The 19415-nt window shown below is 35.6% G+C and overlaps 1 protein-coding gene across 4 annotated transcripts in view; it reads right to left on the bottom strand.

Annotated features, from left to right (window-relative positions):
• The window catches only part of LOC117172358 (homeobox protein homothorax), a 417138-nt gene that overhangs the window by 359311 nt on the left and 38412 nt on the right, over window positions 1-19415 (bottom strand). For all 4 annotated transcript variants that reach the window (XM_033360195.1, XM_033360196.1, XM_033360197.1 and 1 more), the window contains exons 5-6: window positions 19032-19082; window positions 12911-13102 (exon numbers count right to left, since the gene is read on the bottom strand). In XM_033360195.1, the coding sequence (XP_033216086.1) occupies window positions 12911-13102; window positions 19032-19082 (243 nt within the window). The remainder of the gene's footprint in view (window positions 1-12910; window positions 13103-19031; window positions 19083-19415) is intronic.

Genomic DNA, 19415 nt, shown 5'->3' with positions numbered 1-19415 from the left:
GAAGAAAAGGGTGAGAAATTGATGTGCTTCATTGTCCTAAATGATGACAGAATAAAGAGAGTTGATACGTACTATGTTCTTGATAGCCTATTCACTAGTAACATGAAAAAATGTAGTACATGAAAAATGGATGTGATGCAAGCTTCTAACAAAATTTTAACTAAATAGTTAAACTTTTAAACTACAAAAGTGCCAGTCTTAACCAAAAATGTTTTGACAGTTAAAAAATTATTTTTAACACAAACAAAAAAAACGAATGTTCAACTAATATTATGAATTAGCAAACTATGAAATTTAATTTTGAAAGATTAGTTCAACTTTGAACACAGTAGTGCACTTTTTTCCCTAAAAATATAAATTTTAATGCGAAATGTAATAATTGATGTTTTAACAAAGAATATTTACATTAAAAATAAAAAACAGTTGGATTTAACCAACAAAAGGCTTTCAACAAAATACTTTCATCCTTAACTACAAAAATTAACTTTTAACAAAATACATAAATTTTAAACGAAATTGTTAATTTTTTACCAAATTGTTTAATGATCAACCAAATTTTTAGATTACAAAGAAAAAAAACTGAATCAAATTTTTGAGTTTTTAATCAAGTAATTCAATTTTGAACCACATAATGTAATTTATAACCAAAAAATGTGAATTTCCTAATGAAGTCCCCTGGGTCATATTTTTTTCAGGGCGAATTTTTATTTTTTCATAAGAGGAATTTTGTGATAAAAATTTCCGAAAATATGCACCATCGCATATCGAAACTAATGATACTAATAGAATTTCAATGAATTGTCACTAAAAATGTATAACGATTTTTATTATTCTCATAGCGTAAATTAAATATTGAAAGTTTCAAGCGCTTCGGGAGTCAAACGAATTTTCAGAAAATTAAAATTAATGGTCACTTAAATGTCTGTTAGGATTTAAGGAAGTTTTTTGGAAATTATCAGGCAATTATGTTACATATTTTTAAAGTCACAATTGATTTAAGATCTCAGCGCTGTCTCGTACGCGTGCTAGCTCGTCCTGCAATATCAACGTCTTTATAACAGCAGACGATTAGAAGGTCAAGCTGGTGTACGGGACAGCGGTGAGATCTGAAATCAATTGTGACTTGAAAACTATTGAACATAATTGCCTAATATTTTTCAAAAAACTTCCTTGAATCCTAACAAAAGTTTACGTGACCGATCATTTTAATTTTCTGAAAATTCATTCGACTCCCGAAGTCTATAAACACTGTTAGTATCGTTATATGATGGTGCATATTTTCTGAAATTTTTATGATAAAATTCTTATCATTGTAGAACTTATAGCGAGTTGAACACAAAAAATTCGTATTTGCGATTGCAGAAAAAAAGTACCTATTCTGGATAATTTCGAAAAATAATAAAGTCATCATATGTATTTATAGGACTAAAAATATGCGAAATAAAATTTCCTATTGGGATATGTTATTAAAAAATTAAAATTTGACCTGAAAGAAATAAGACCCGTGGGCAAACTAAAACGACAGCGTTTCGGGCGCATCCCCTTTTGATTGCCAGCGGTTCAATTAAATAATGAATGAAGAATAATTATCAATATAAATTACAAAGAATTATCTACTTTAAATTAAGGGACAATTTTTTATTTGTTTGCAAATAATTACATTTATTATGTAACATGCTTCATTTAAACACACCTTCTTTCTTGAATTTTATGAATTTAACTACAGTGAAACCCTTCTATAGCCCCCCCTTCTATAACCCTTCCGAGAATTGACGCCGCGCCGCAGGTAGGTGTATCAGGAGCTGCGCGGGGTTGTCAATCAGGCGAGCACTCGAGCGTGAAAAAACAAAAGCGGAACGAACTATAATGAGTTAGTTCCCACCCACCATCAGCCCCAAAATCGGCGCTAAAGAACAGTTTCACTGTATTTTACCGCAAAAATATATTCAATGTTCAAACTATGCCGGTTGAATGGTCAATTTAGTAATTTAAATATCTGCGGAACCGAATTACAAACTAAAAATAGATTTTTACCTTTGAAATTTCTTTTTCAAAAACATGAACTTAAATTAAAAGCCTTTTTAAGGCCATGTAATGAGTGGTTCACATGCTCAGATTCCTACCTTACCGACAATTTTTTTATTTCCCAACTTATTTTCACACAAAGCGCAAGATCGATTTGAACATTTGAGATAATAAATGAGAAGCCCTAAGCCTTTTTGTAAAGAATTTTTCTATATTTTTTCATAATTATTAGAATTCATGACCAGGCCCACCTTCATAAAATAAAATCATTACTTCATAAGCATAAAATCATTATTTTTATTATTTTGTAAATATTTATTTTATTCATTAGATGAACATCAAACAAGCAATTAAATATTAGATCGCCATTTAATAAGTCTAATATTCCATGGTTAGTTTCTTTTGGTCGCCTAAAACGCGTCAGGAATTTCGAGAATTTTGCGAGAATTTTACTGAACTTTTTTTTCTTCTATATTCTCATTTCGAAGCTCTAAATGTTGAGGCAATAACTTGCAATTGAGTTAGGTTGATCGAGGTGACGTAGCCCATCTACAAAATTGCCCAATATTACCTTCTGATTGTTTTCATAAAGTTGAAAACGTTACACAATCAAGCTCTTCTGATAAAACCTTTTATTTGCCATGTTTATCATTTCCATAACCTTCTTTTAATCAATGTATACAGTCCTGATAAATTCAAATATTTTCACCAACAAGGGCAGATCGCCAAATGTGAATTTAAGTTTTTTTATGGTTCTTTTCATGAAAACGTATTACCTGAGTATTAATTTTCCACCGCAATAATATGCGCTAGTCCGCCGTTTTCAAGAAAATCGACTTTGAAATATTCGCCACAGGCCATACAGAGTTTGGCGAAAAACTCTTACAATCGGGCGATACCTCAGACGGTAGCGCTTCGGTTTTATAGACGGATGAATGTGTGTTTAATTCTCGCTGCCTGAACTTTTTATTTACTTATTTGTATTTATTAAAAAGTTTTATAAATATAATTTCCTTCAATAACATTAAAAAATTATGCCAAAAATAGTGTTTGAATGACTTTTTTCACGAAAAATGGACTTTCTTAAGAATGCGCCAAATCGCATTTTACTGCTTTGGCAAATTAATACTCAAGGTTTTCATTGAACAAATTATGAACTGAAACTATAATTCACAATTTGGCTGCCTGCCATCGTAAGTAACTTGTACTATTTTATCCTTTAAAATAAGGGTACCTTTTTAATTCGAATAAACTAACGAATGAAAAATTCGCCTTGGTATAAATGAAAATATCAATGCCGAATCTTAATTACATGATGAACTTTCAACTTAATGGATGGAGAAAAAAACCTGCTAATTTTGCCAGAATTTTAGTATAAAATAGAAATAGTATACCTATACTTTTCGGATTCAAGAGAATTTTATTTTTAAGTCAAGTCAATTTAATGAAATTTATTTTTAATAAATTAAAAAGTTAAATCAACTGAAATTGAATAAAATTATTCGAATTCAAGTATATTTAAAGCGAATCCACTATTTTAAAACTGAATTCCAGTGAAAGCAAAGCCATCCCAATAAATTCGTTTGCGCTCAGGAGTTATGGTTTTCTGTAGTTTACCACTTCTCTGATTAAATGTTCAGATGAATGCGAGTGAATAAATGAATTCTTATCCCGAGTGCAGTAATTGGATCCCACATGACTCATATCATGATATTTTTTCATGTTTTTTTTTTTCTTTTTTGTCGAACATCCGGATTCTGGATTATAATGTGACTTCCTTTAAATCCTGACGAGTGGACAAGTAAAGCTTACAGGTCGCGTTATTTGTCTTGATACCACTGTGTATCTTATGGGGTATAATTTATTATGCTGTCAGTATGTCGCTCACAATGACCGCCTCCTCGATTTTGTGACACGACCGATTATCGCGCGACCGATCTCGACCAATCATCGTTAGCATGAATAACGTGACAATGGTAATCCTCTCTTTCTCGCTGTCGTCTTCTCTTCTTCGTTTTCTTCTTCAAAACTTCCATAGGATCATCACTATCTAAAATTTTTACTCTAGCATCCTACCATATGATTTTTTAATGATAATTTACGAAAAAGTGTAGAAGGAAATCTAATTTTTCTTATAATAATTGAAAAACATTTTCATCAACATTCTCAAGTATCTAAAACTGCCTGTTATGAGTAACTTACCTTTAAAAAAAAAATCTGTCTGATTTTCGTCAAATTTCTACGAGTTTCGACGCCAGACGTCGTTTGAGAATGTGAAGAGACAGATCTCTACCCACCCATACGTAGGTGTGCCAACATATTGAAAAGAAAAAATGCGCCTACACGTGGGGCGTTTGAATACTTTCTAAAAATATTTACGTCGAGGTTCCATAAAAAAGGGCGAGAGAGAGAGAGAGAGAGAGAGGAAAAAGAAGACTTTGGTGAACACGTGGTTTTCAATTAGAGGGTTGGACCGTTCGTGGTATTTGTGGTAAATCCAAGCTTTTTATACCGGAAGATGATTTCGAAACATCCTGACTTTTTCATCTCAAAAAAAGAAACTAGATAGACTTACAAATTTTGTCCATAAATAATCCAGAAAAATGGCAGTTTTCAGAGAGATACGTTTTCATTTTATAAGAAGTAAGCGAAAAAAAACAGTTAATTCACTTCAGTTAATTTTTGAGATATGCAAGGATATACTGTAGTGTGAAATCCATTGATTAAAATAAAATTTAAAATAAACTATTATATTTAGTCAGGCTGTCAAATAAATGAAATGAAAAAAGGCATGTTACCCTGATTATTCATATTATAATTATATGAATTTACATGTTAGCAGGGTTTATTAATCTATAATCGGAAATTAATTTTGTTTCAAATTCATCTGATTTACAGAAACAATCATTATCTCCATTGTTTGAAAAAAGGGACTTATCAAATTTTATACGCGTACTTCTCATTTAAACTCGGCTAATTATAAAGAATTTTGTCGTAATTCTGCATTTGTAAACATTTGGATATCAAACGATTATATTTCTTCTTTTTCTTCAGACTTTCAAATTGCAAGTGTTTCACTTGATCAAAATTTATTTCTGTTTCAAAATTGTCGTTTATTTTCTAGGTTTTTCTTTCTTGTTTTACTTTATTTTCCCACACTCTAAAGTCCAAAACAAGCACTAGAATGTGTTTACATTATATCACTTTTAAATTCTTAATTAATGTGTGACAATAATATTATCGTGTACCACTATCAATGATAACAGTGAATCATACCTTACGTTATTATCTCAACCATCTTGTCAACGATTTAATGTGGCTCTTTAGTCAAGTCTTAAATGTTAGTAGATTTTCAGATCTTCAGTGCTAAAATTTTGAAATGGATCCAATTTAAAATTACTAATACTTGACAGTTTTCTATTTATAATTTTTGATTCGAAAAGGCTTCTAACTAAATTTGTGAAGTTTCAGTTTGAAATAGTAAAACTATTTGAAAAATACTTTCATTTGAATGCCTGAAAATTATTGAAACAGTTTACATTTAATTGGTTCTAATTAAATTTAGTTTTTACTTTAATTTAGTTGAATTTCTAAAGAATTTCTGAATGTTGAATTAAGAATCGGAAGAGTTCAAAATTAAACAATTTCAAATAGCAACTTTCGAAATTAAACAACTTCTAGTATTAGACCCATAAATTAAAATAATGTATTGGAGGGCGATTCAAATAGCATGTTTTAAATTTCAAATATGTTAATTTATCAATTTGAAATGTATAATATTGAACATTAAACAGTTTCCGAATACTTAAAATTGAAATTTTTTAATTCTAAATGTTGGAAATTGTACAATTATAAACATCAAGCTTATTAATCTGCTACCTGAAAGTTTTGATTGAACTCTTAAAAATTTAAATTATAATCTTTCAGGTTCAGATCACCAAAATTATTGATCGATTTAGGAATAAATCATTTGCATGATACCATTTGAAACTACAATATACGAACATTTAAGTTGTCATCAAAATTTAATTATAAACCATTAAAAAGTAAACTTTCCAATTTAAGGCATTTGAAGAAAAACAGATCCAGTGTGACTTACAAAGATTTATAATTAAACAATTACAAAACAAATTATTCGAACATTCCTGAATTTGCAATGAGAAAACTTTCTCTATGAACAATGTTTTTTTTCCAATCCTACAAAATAAAAAATATGTCCTTAAAATCTTCTAGAATAATTTGTAACAATTTTAGGACTGTTTTTAAATATTTTAAAATATTTTATTAAAATTAATTTTTCAAAATAAAAAATCATTTTCAATTCTCCTAGGAATATCAAGAAATTCTTTTTTATTCTTTTTGGAGCCTTTCATAATTCATAAAAAGCTTTTAATTTTTTTTTAAATATGTAAAAATCGACAATTTACTTCCAATTAAGTCGTGGGCTATTTGCATCGAAATTCGACACGAATAGCCGGATTTGTCGGTCTTTTTAGACCTTCTAAATATCTCTTCAACTTAATCGAATTTTTCTTAGAAATTACAGGTGTTCAATATTAATTAACCATCAAGATTCGACCATTTTACTTGAAAATTATTTTTTCAAATAGAAAAATTAAAATTGTAACGTTTAAACTTTAGTTATGAACATTTTATTTATAGTTACTGGTTTTGCATGAACAATCAAATATTTCTAAATATCAAGCAATTTTTATTTTTCTTAATTACAAAATGTCAGATATCAGACAAAAACAAATATTTTAAATTTAATAAAAGCCCTTAATTATGAATAAATAATTTTGAAAGTTAGACTTTCCTATTAAAACAGTTTAATTTTTGACGTTAAAATCTGGAAATTCTTCAATTTTAAGCTGATTCCAAATCATCTTCTGAAATAAATTATCACTCACTTGTTAATCCTTAATGTATAGTTCAATTTAAAAAATTATTATAATTTATATTCACATTTATTAACTGAAAGGCTTTTAAATCTATAAAACTGCATTTTTAAATTCTTTTAATGAAAAATGTACACTAAATAGTTAAAATCCAAAATGGAAAATTTGTAAGTGAAAGATTTTCGAATTACGCATTGTAAACTGAATGACATGAAAATTGAAAACAAAAATTTAACTGCTTATTTAAAAAAACTGTTGAACTCAAACTTGGATAGATTTTTTTCTGCAAAAATTTCTAAAATTCCCGGCCAAAAAATAAATTCAGGTTCATTTTCCGGTCTCATGAAATTCCCGGTAATTTCCCGGTCCAGCGGACACCCTGTTTCTACTCATACCGCTTAGAGTCAAACGAATCAATAAAAACATAAATCACCAAATAAATTAATCCAATTACATTAAGAACAAGTCACCTAACTGAAAATTTCGAGTAAAAAAATTTCACAGCAATTCTAAATTTAAAGTTAAGCTTCACCTTTCGTAAACAAATACCCAAAAAAGTTTATCCTGTTGTAAAAATCGCATATTTTGAATGGCAGTCAGTATGAATGTACCAGCTACATTAAAAATGGTTGTTAATAATAATTTTACTGCAAAATTAAAACTTTTTTCCCGAAAGGAGTTAAATATCTTTGGGAAAGATTTAAATATCTTTGGGAAAGAGTTAAATATCTTTGGACTTACTTCGCAGGATTTAGACTTATATCCCGGTCCCTCCCCCTGGTGAAATATTCTTGAAGCACTTTCCAAGGGCTCCCGTGGGGTGGAACGTTGGTTAATACGCGACGAGGATAGGATGGGGAGGCAAGGAGGGTTTGGTGCAAAGAGTGGGGGATCACAAGAGGGTGGTTCATGGAAGGAAAGTGGCCCCGTTACAAGTTTTACTGCAGTTTTGCGGCTCGAAACTGCGAGCGCGTAACGGGGAGCAATTGAATTTAAATATTCAATTATGCGATGTGTAAATGAAATAGAAGTCTTATGCAAATGGCTACACGCTAAGGGCTGTTGCAAATTTAAAGGGTTAAATATTTATTAGCGGAGGGTTAACCGAGATTTATGACCAACGCGAACTGTCTCCATATCCTTCTTTTTTCCTTTTCTCTCTCTTTCTATCTCTATTCCTCCTTCTCTTTCCTCTCTCTTCATAGACGTCTTCCGGCCAAATGGTGCTGCCGCAATTCGCTTTGAAGTCTCTAGTAAATTATCCTAATATTGTTTGATTCTCTCGAGAACTGTGGTATGACACGAAGGGTTCCGAGATTCTTATGTCTAACGTTCTTCCAAAGTCTAGTCTCATGTCTAAATTAGTTTCTATTTTAATGTCTAATTTAGTGACTAATTTACTGTCTAATGTGCGAGAGTGAACGGTGAAATGAAAGGAGACCGTTATTTTTTTAACTCAACAAGGCTAACATTTATTTATATTGAAAATACGTTGATTGAGACAATAGTTTAAACAGTATCGTTATCGGTAATATATTATATCACTATAATGCTAATCGTATACAATGTGCGGGTGAGTTCTTTTATCCTTTCTTAAGCCTAGTAAGTTGTAAATTGTAATACACACACTTTTACAATCTCTGTTTCGTTCGGTAAAAATTTAATTTCATCTCGCTGAGTAAATTCATCATTTTTTTTCTTTCCGAATCATCGAGTTTACACACTTCCGCTCTCAACTTTATACACATTTATAATTACTATATACTCTTTACTCGTGACTGTTAACGCGACTGTCAGAAAAAATTATTAACAAATAGAAGGAAACAATGCGAAACAAAAACGTAACACGACATTAATAATTGGCGTTATTCTTAAATAGATTCGTATTTGTTCCTTGAGCGCTCCACTTCTATGCACAGCTTGTCCAAAATTGTATTTAACATTGGATAATAGTTTAGAAAAATTAATGATTTTTCCCCAAGCAAAGCAGGAATTTGTAATGAAAAGTTTGTAGTGAGTGAAATAATGATTGACGACAGTTGCGCATAGAAGCTAATTGGCAAATTCTTCCGACAATGGTACAATACAAAAAAAAAACAGAATTAAAAAAAGACTAATCACGCAGCGCCTCCTAAACTTTTTTTATCGACTCATTAAGTACAGTCTTTGCGCGCAATATATGGCACTGAGCATTCACGTAATTTTTTTCACATCTTAAATCTTTCCGACTCGAGAAAGGTCGCCCAATTTTCAAACCTTATCAATGACTCTCTAAATTTCTTGATCCTTATTTTTGGTATTTGGTATTCGTTTCAAAATTTCAATGATAAATTGAAAACAAAAAAATTAAAAGCCCGAAATTTGAACCACCTTTCCCACATTTCTGACGAAATTATGCAACGCTTTTCCTCCAACATTATCTTGGAAAAAGAAAACTCACAACTATGCGATGCATCAATTCGCAATAACAATGAAAAAAAACTGTTCACAGTCTCAAACTTAACTATCAAAATGCCGTAAATCGAGTCTCATAAAAAAACGCACTGAAAACTATTAATATTACAAAAAATTTCTTGTCTCCTTTACACAATTACAAGCCTTGCTATAAAATTTACAAATGAACTCTTTTTTTCTCCTCTCATCTTTTGTTTCCTCCACAGGTAAACAAAGTCGCAATTCGAAGCCGAGAAAAGAATTCTCGACCCTAGGTTCGGCACTCGTAACTAGGGTTCCGACCTACAGGGCCAAAGTCCACCTTTCAACCTCCGTACTTAAAACGACCTTTCATGATCAAGGACGACAAAAGGTCGACCTTCAGTGATGAAAGAAATAAAAAAATATCACCATGGTGCCCTGCAAATGCACCCAGCACCCCTTTTTGCCGTACCTGTTGACGGTACGAACACCTTTTTTTCTGCCACCCTCTGTCCATGTGTGTCTGTTCCTGTATATGTGTGCGTGAAAGAGTCTTCGTGTCACTCTCGCAAAATCGTGCGAGGTAGTATACATGTGTGTACACAAAAATTCGTGTGTGTTGACATATACGATCAATGGGGGATGGCACATTTTCAGGGGTGCGGGGTTTCTTCAAGGGCACCGCAAGGACTTGACCAGTCCAATGCAATTTTTTTTTTTTAATGATTCAATAGGGTTCTCAAGTACGGGGATTGGGGGTGGACTTCGCGTGCCCTGCCGGCCAGGACTTGTACCTCACACAACTCCCTAGTTACGAGTACCGAGACCTAGTATTTACGCGCGAATATCCAGCAACTCGTAATATCTTTAAAATGTTTCTTTCTCATTTTCCTAACGTTCACTTTGTTATGAGCATTTTAAAAAAAATCGTGTTAAAAGCGTGTACTTATTTAAAAAAAAAAACGGACTCAATATGGCAGACCGCACACAAGTCCCTTTTGATTTTCTCACGAAAGCAAAACGAGAAGGCGTTGAATATTTTTTTACGTATTTACAATTCAGGAAAAGATTCGCTTCGAAAATTATAATCGAGAAGAAAAATGAATCAATTGGATTTAAAACAAAAATTACTTTGCAATCAAAGCAACAACTGGTCTGTTTGTTTCATTTTTCTTCTCCAATTCTTGCATTTTCGTTTTGCACTCTTTTTAAATTCAGTTCCGATTTCCTTTCATTGACTCTCGCTCATTCGCACACAAAATGTTAATCCCTAAGATTTCGCGTTCGACAGTTCCCTTCGTGTCATTTGTTTGATTCGCGCATTAAAATTTGCGTATGGTAACCCTAATTGCTAATATGTATATAATTTAAAAACTAACGATCTCTACTTTCTCGAAACGCATATCGCTTTCTATGTCTCACTCTTGATCTCTAAAATAAAGTCCACGTACTCCGACTCTCGTTTAAAAATAGACACAGATTCACTTTTGTGACCCTATCGATGTCTTAACCCTATTACGTATATTCTGATCACGATTAAGATCCATGAGCGTTCGATCAATTCAAACGTCCAACTGTTTATACACGATTTGTTATAGTTTATACTCTTGTCGTTCTCCTACATTAACTCCACACCGTTCTCTGTTTATCCCAAAAATTCCAGATTCGTCGGGTCTATCCTTTATCCCTTGAGCAATTGCTTCGCTTTTCGCGAAAGTTAAAAACAAAAACACTGAAAGAGAGAAAAGAATAGCAATTTTTTCAACAACAAAAAATTTAATTAATTCAGTTCTCCACTATTCATTCCTCTATCAAAACTCTATCCATTTGGCAGCCTAACCCGGTTTTCGAAACCTAGTTGATTTAATATTCTGCAAAAAAATTCTAAGTCACGCGCCTGCATAAAAGTGACAAACCGACGCTCGCCCTCTTAATGCCCGAAAACAAATCCGCGATCTCGTACTTGTTCAACTTTCACCTTCTTCATTTTCTTCTTCATTGCTGGATTAAAAGTGAAAATTAAAATTGAAAATGACATTAAGAAAGTCAGGAGTAAAAGGGGTTTAGACAGAAAGCTCTAATTGGAAAAGGATCAGGATTAAAGCGTCACAAAACACGCGTAAGCTTCTAGGATAATCTCAATCTGATTAAAAAGTGTACAGAAAATGCATAAAGAAATCATAATTAGGCTTTCTATACTTGAAAGTGTCTAAAAGCTTATTTGAGCACTTTTCAATATGTTTAGCAAAGACCATGCACAAATATTGCAACAATTTTGCAATAATCTTGCAAACATTTTGGGTCAACTCATAGCAATTAATTTATGCGATTTTGAGTCACGTTTTTAAGAAGTGTGGGCACTGCAAAAGATTTTGAGTTGTGACTGAAATTGATAGATCTGGAAATATTGAATATTTGAAGAACAGCCAACCGTCGACTATTTTACGAGACACAATTAGAACTAATTAGACATGATCAGTTAGTGGGCGAATACCAGAAAACTGATTTTCAACAACCAAACAATAATCGATACTAATCAGTTTCTAAAGCTCGGCAAAATTAGAGTTTAGCAGTCGTTTTCAAATTCAAATATTTTGGACCAAATTCAATCTCAGCATCTGCTATTTACGTTCATAACTTGTCTGTGTAACGAGAGTTATATTCAAAAATATTCTCTCTAGTTCACTCTACTAGACTAGGAACGTTTGACCAACAAACTCGAGACTCCACAATAAATTTAATTCATGCCAAATCCAGAAACGGTGACTGGATACGGCACAAAGAAGCCAAACATTCCTAAATTGTTGAGATATTAAAAAAGCCAAATATCGGCTGGGTACTTGATAGAAAGAAAAATAAAGAAGGCAAAAGAAAACGAGTACAACACTTTCGTACGATAAACGCGGAGCTAGAATTCGCGTTCCACAGAGCTCGCTGATAATCTTCAGTCTTGAGGAACATCACCCTGCAGCGCACCTAACCTCAAAGCCAACTCGGAGCTTCCAGTGTTTCCCGTCCTTGATCACCAGGACGGAAGGCCTTCGGGAGCCTCGAGTTCGACTCGAAGATGATGCGCAAACAGAGGATGGCGAGTAAAGATCCGAGAACAAGGAGGCATCTTTGGAACGGGAATAAAAGAACAGCGAACAACAATGTCTCGAGATGAACGATTATTACGAACACGGGTATATTGCCGAGCTGATGCTGTGGTAGGCGGCGAGGGCGGCGTGCGCGTGCGCGTGCGCAGGGGGCGCGGATGCGGCTACTGCGTGCGGCGAAGAGGCCATCGCGGATGCCGCCGCGGCTGCCATCATCATCTGCTGGTGCGAACGCTTTAGGGAGTTGGGAGTTGTGGCGGCGCTACTTGGGGTAGTAATAGTGGTAGTGGTGTTGTTCGATTGCGGCGGCGGGTGGTTTTGGCTTTGGTTTTGGCTCAGTTGCAAGGGGGTGGTGGCGGTACTGCCAATACTGGCGTGATTATTCTGGTGATGATGGTGGTGGTGGTTGTGATGGTGGTGGGGGGTGATCGCGTCGTGCGGATAGTAAGACGCTGATGATGGTGAGGTACTCACGACGTCCGGCGTGCTGGCTCCGTCGGTATGGCTCGCGCTGTCAGCTGTACTCCTGGGTCCACCAGCATCCAAACCGTTACCCATGTCGGGAGGTTTCGTACTGTCCCGGTCATCGATCACCAGATCGATTGGCATCTTTCCTTTTAAGCAGCTGATGTATCGGTGGCAGAAGTTGTCGCACAACTCGTGAACCTACAAAACACAACAACATTTCGTTAGTACAATTATCATGTCGAAGATACATTCCCTAAAACAAAAATATTGCTAAAGGCTGGACAGTTAGGGGCATCAAGTTTTTGGGTTTGACACAAGTTTCAAGTGGGTATAGCTCATCTTAAATCTAGCTATGGGGATTTGCTGATTTTTGCACTCAGTATCCCCTGGATTTGCAGAGTCTTCTCATATGGAACATTTTATTGATAGGTTGACCTTTCAATGATTACAATTAGATGTTCTAATTTTCGTTTAACTCGAATCGACTGTCGGCAAGATGTTTTGAGGCTTGTATGATTGGCTGATTTTTCCTTAATACAGAATCTTCCCTTTCCAGGTACAGTTGTCGATATGGAAGGCTCATCTTGTAGAGTGTTTCGAAGCCCGGAGCGAGAGGGAGAGAAAGCTAAAACGATAACGATGAAAGGAGAAAGATAAAGCGAGAAAACTGAAGGGAGAGAGCAAGAAGTCGAAGCTTCAGGAGAGGAGGTCTGACCGGTGTCCAGTCGAGCAGAATGTTATGTATGCAAATGAGGGCTGACAGGCCTATAGGATACCCGTCTCTTCCCTCCAAGTCGCCCTTCCATAAGCCAGGCCCTCTTTTTTCTCGCTCTTGCTTCTTCTTCCTCCTGATCCCTGTAGCCGACTGTCGCCACGGTTGCTTCGCCGGGTCCCTCGGAATCAGTTTAGAAAAAATATATTATATAAGCAAAAACAAATAAAAATCGTTATCTTGTTATATGTAAATCCGCGGGAAGACCGCGCGCGTATTATGATCATGCCGCATCGCGCGCCTCATCCTCTCGGTTTCTCCTTCGCTTCTCGTCCACGTCTTCTTGTTTTTCAGTTCTGTCTCCTCTCTTTCGTATGCTTCGACAACGATACAGATAGGCACACCTAGGCACATTATCCGAATCCCCACCCTACGTGCCTAGCAAATCTTATTCTTATTTGGCATTTATATGTAATAGTTGGCACTTATATGTAATAGCACAGCGGCCATTTTGCCACGAGGTGGCACCGACCAATAAAAGAAGTCCGTAGACCGCGACATCCACGAACAATCTGCACCTTTATTATCCAACGCGATTAAGCTTAACTTACTAAGTTTTCGTTCGTTGCTCCCGAATCTACTTACATCCTTTATAGTGTACACTTTTAATCCTCGAGTTAAAGCACTACTTGGACTGCATTCTTGCTCCACTTTTGAAGGTAGGTGAACAAGAATATTGTACATCACCATCGACCAGTACAGCGCTGAATTAAGATGTTTCTGAAAATCCGACACACTAGATAACAGTGCTATAAGAATTTGGTACTTTATATAGGAACTTTTACTGTCTCAATATCTAAGTCACATTTTCCATAAAAAAATTCATGCCTATAAAGAAACCTGAATCTCAAAATCAGGACCAGGTTTTGGGACCGGCAATTCGCTGATTTTGGTGCTATGTCGACTACCACTTAAACTTTTAAGCCTCAAGAAAGAGTCTCATCCTTGGACTTTAGTCATATTTTACCTACAAAGTCGAAACAAGCCCATTCTCTATTTTTACCTGGGGAAAAAACCAGGGTCGAAGCGAGTCTAGATTCGTCGCGCTCGTTACATTCAGCACTATAGACAAGCAGGGTGATGCCCTAGATAATTTGGCATGTTTTTTTACACTTTTTTCGACCGAGACCTTTCTTCTCGTTCTTCGGCGAGATTTTCCCCAAGGTACACCCGGAGTGAAGTGAAGAAGCTAACACAATGCCCGAAGATGACTAGACTCTCGACAGAGGTGAGAAAGGAAAGACAGAGGTGGCGAAGGAGAAGAAGGTAGAGATAGTGGATTCGAAGGACACCAGCTATAATGCCGGACTGGTTAGAATTTGATCCGCCGTGCAGGAGTCGAGCCGAAACCAGCCGACAATGCTCCAAGAAGAAAAGAAACAAAGCGCACGATCTTCGATAGTGGAAGACATCGATTCGTCCACAATGTCCTCACTACCATGAAGCAGCCAGCCATGTACCTGTCGTTTGCTAAAAGGTTACCAACAACGATACCATTCTGAGGACGAGTCGAGTTCGATCTTCAGAGCACTGATTGTTGAAGTTTTATCTTGGAATCTTGAGTCCAGTTCGAAAACCTCTTTTATACATTGCAATAAACCGGTAACTATCTTTCGACCTCCATTACTGCGGCTGCGTCAAAAGTAAATTTGACAATCATAACTTTTGTGATGGCCTAATCTAGCTATAGAGAAACGACTAATGTAGTTTCCTTATATTATTAGGAGATTCATTGTCATCCTCTTACATTATTCGCTACCCCAGTGGGGAAGACATCGATCAACCACGCAGAACCCGAAGCGATCAGTTTCGCTTCCGGGAATACGATCGACTTTTTACCCTCCTTGTATCGTATCACTCAAGTTACAACAAAAGATTCAAGGCCACAACAGGAATTTCTAATAAAGTATTAAAGAATTCGAATCTATTATGAGAAGAAATGCTGCTATTTTATAGTCGAGGGTCGGGCCTATAACTTTAAATCGGGAACACTTTTCCCTTAATGGAAACAGATTTCCCTTGGCAGGAAACGAATTCATTTTTAATCAATGTAACACACCTAAAGAGCGATGATTGAACATTCGAGAATTTATCATTATTATCCTAATCTTGGCAACAATAATTTTTGCAATCCTGATCATGATGAACCATCAATAATAAATATCCAACGCAAACATTTAATAATGCGAGTTCTGGAAGTCTTAACTGAAACATGCATGGCATTCCTGAGATTGTAATTGGATATACAATGGATGAAAAAAACAATCGAACGGCCAGTACCATATATTTTCAAGAGAACTGAAAGGAGAAGATATAGTAAAAGATAAAGAAGAAGGCTACCCAAATCAACGATCCATATTAGTCTACTTCATGGATACATTTCCAAGCACATGCTGTACCGCAAGATTGCCACCCTGACCCTTCAGATGTGTCTGTACCAAATACCTATAGCTATGATTATACCATATCTTTTTTCTTTCGAGGTCACTCTCATCGGTTTGGTCTTCGAAGATCTACCAGTGCGATAGGCCGGGTCGTGAAGATCAAGAACTATCAAACTTCTTAAGATCATCGACCCTGGGAGAGTAGTCGGAATTTATATTGATCCGTCAATCAATTTACGTGAACGCATGTACATCAAGAATGAAAAAAGGCGTGATGGTTACTTTATGCAAATGTGAAAATTATGACGTATCCATGAACTTAGGTGATAAATGAATTAAAGTAATGGAGAGTGATAAATTTTTCGATATGAAGGTGTAAAGCAACTGAAGGTTCAATAGGTTGATTAGAAGATATTATCTTATCTGCAACTATCAATAAAAAATAAACCCGAAAACGAAACAACAACAGAGGCAGATAGAATCTCTTTTATGATTTCACAAGTCCTTCTATAATAACAAGGGCCATTCTACGTATCTTTGTAGCTTTTCTCGTGTGAGGCAGTGCATTTGTACGATTGAAAATTTTCACGGGTTGTATTTACTATCGTAAGAGAGCACATATCGTCAGCTGAAGGTTGCAAAAAAGGATGCCAATGGCTGGACGACACTTTGGGCGCCACCGTTGCCTGTAACTCGAGATTATTCCCATTTTATGGCCGATTTAACCAGGTCCAGGGTACGACGGGAATTTCTTATATATACGCATATGAGCTGCCTTCAGAGCAGAGAGTAAACGATCCTGGGTTGTGTAAGCGAATGAAAGCAGGGCCTATCAGTGACGAAAAATGTTTGAAACTCGGGTATTTTGTCACATTGCTTGTGTGGTGAGGACATCTTATTCTGAACGTCGATATAAAACGCAATGCTGTATTCCTCATTTATTTTTCATCTGACCCCGTTGACCCCAATCTGATTCTGATCGTCCGTAAGAAAATATCCTAAAACATATTTCTTGGCCCATCCCCAAGAATTACAATTTGGTCCAAAAATAATAATCAATGTATTGCAACAGACATGTTGCTCTAAATTCTTGAATTAAATTGCTCTTGGGAATTCGAGAGGGATATAGAAAGACGAGGGTTCTGGTACGTTTAGACTTTAGAACCAGTTTCCTACAGCAACCACAGAGGGGAGAGGGATTCGTGTTGTACCAGTATGAATCCCGTTGGTATGTACTCTGCGCCATAATGCCCCGTAAGAAATTTACCGCTCTTCATGTGACGCTGTCTGCAGGTCGGCTATGTACATTGTACACGTCTGTGTGTGTCTACTTCTGTATAAAAATGTCTGAGAATGGGTGTATTGATGCCCGGACTTTAGAGAGAATGAGGATCAACTTTTGAGCACAACGTACCCCGGACCCATCGATGTTGTCTTCGTCGCCATGATGTTTTCGCTTCAGCCACGGCGAAACATAATTATGCTAATACCCGATTGGCTCAAAAATGTTAAACGCATCGCACAGCACCGGCGGCTATTGAGGGGTCTTCCCCATTGGATACGATCGGCATTTATGGAATCCTCTTCCATCGCACCCATACCAGATTTTATTCCATAAATTTACAAACAACAATTTTATCATGACAGGCTTCAATATTGTCATTAATCAGATTAATGTTATGATCCGATCTTTGAATATTTGTGGAATGATCCACTGTTGAGCATTTCTTAATCTTTTAATGACACCTCTCCTAATTTGAGGTCAGTGGAACACTCAGTGACAAAAATAGAGAATCTATACTTAACAACTCAAAGGTGTCACCATCCTAGCATTGATTAATACATTATAAATTTCATCAGAACGAAGTTTCGGCACATTTTTCAAATTCTTTAACTTTGTTTCATCGCAAATCTGTGTTTTAACATAATTTCTTCTTTTTGTAGGGCCTTCACGCATCGACAGGCTCTAGGCTGACACGATCGTGCGTAAAATCCAGTTTAGCAGCTTGATGGGTTGCGCGAGTAATATACATATAATACGTAGATAATTTAAACGGGCAGAATGCATATTTTCGCCTGGGGCGGCTGAATATCGGCTCGTAATAATGTAATCGCCGTAAATGAGGAAAATTGCTATAAAATTGCATGATAAACCGGGACGACCGGTGCAACCAAGCGCGGAGCTCGGAAGAGGGGCTCTCATTGGTCGAGCCAATGGCCGCCGCCACGTCAGCTACCATTTCGATGGAAATGCGATGGATGTCCGCTATTTTGTATGATAAAATATCCCCACATAAAAACATAAAACCTCCCCAGGCTTTTCAATTCTTGAGAATTTTTCAACAAAAGACTTGTTCTATGTTTCATAAATTTGCAATCAAATCTGTTATATTTCCTCGGAAATTTCTGAGTATACATTCAACTGTATTAGAACAAAACTGTTCAAAAACTTTTTTTTTAGCTTGCCCATTTTCCATTTCTATTTGATTTTCTGGCGAAGAGAACTGTTGCAAAGCAAACTGCCGGAATACGAGCCAGTTTCCTCGCTTCTTTACCTCCTATCGGTCAGTTAAATCACTCCACTTAAAACACTCGGATTCGGACCAACTATGGACGTACTTCGAGTCCGCCAAGCTTTCACTACAATTACGGAAAATTGCTCTTCAGTCATAACAGTTGTTCTCAGGTGTAAATGCGGCGTATACGCCATCTTGGCCAGTATCCCCGGAAACGTATTCTTCCTGGCACAGGTGGCATGCTTTTTCAAGCCATGACTTTTAAACTTTTTATTGCAAAATTGTTATCTATGTTTTTTAAACAATAGCCTGCATATGAGTTCAGAAAATTCAAATCTCGCACGGAATAGAAAAAACAAGAATATTGAACCTCGGTAAATTTGTCTGTTAAGGGATCTGTCCAGCCCTTTCACACTAAATGTATTTTCATTTAGAATTGTATTTTGAAAACTCACCTTTTCAAGCTCGAGGAGGTGAAACCGGAGGACTTGGATTGCTTGTACCATCTGAAAAATGGAGAAATATATTTAACAAATACTTTTTAGGACCTTAATTATTTTTATCACATCTCATTGTTGCAAAATGCGGTTTCATGTTAGATCAAACTCGAAACTTTTTTTATCATTTATACCGAACTATTTACGATTTAATTTTTCCCTCATATCAGTCGAACAATGATTAGCAGAAATTAATTCCCTATCTTCACTTTCTAAGTGTGTATCGAGATTCTGTTTCAAGAAAATAACTTTATCTTTCATAAAAAAAGAAGACAACTCGAAGACCACCCTCAGCTCTCTCTCTCTCTCTTTTCTCAAGTTCGACTCAACATTTTCATTTAC

The sequence above is a fragment of the Belonocnema kinseyi genome, chromosome 5 (genome assembly GCF_010883055.1).
Source record: "Belonocnema kinseyi isolate 2016_QV_RU_SX_M_011 chromosome 5, B_treatae_v1, whole genome shotgun sequence".
Taxonomy (NCBI): domain Eukaryota; kingdom Metazoa; phylum Arthropoda; class Insecta; order Hymenoptera; family Cynipidae; genus Belonocnema; species Belonocnema kinseyi.
The sequence above is the reverse complement of the archived record's forward strand: the minus strand, read 5'-3'. Positions and strand labels throughout refer to the sequence as shown.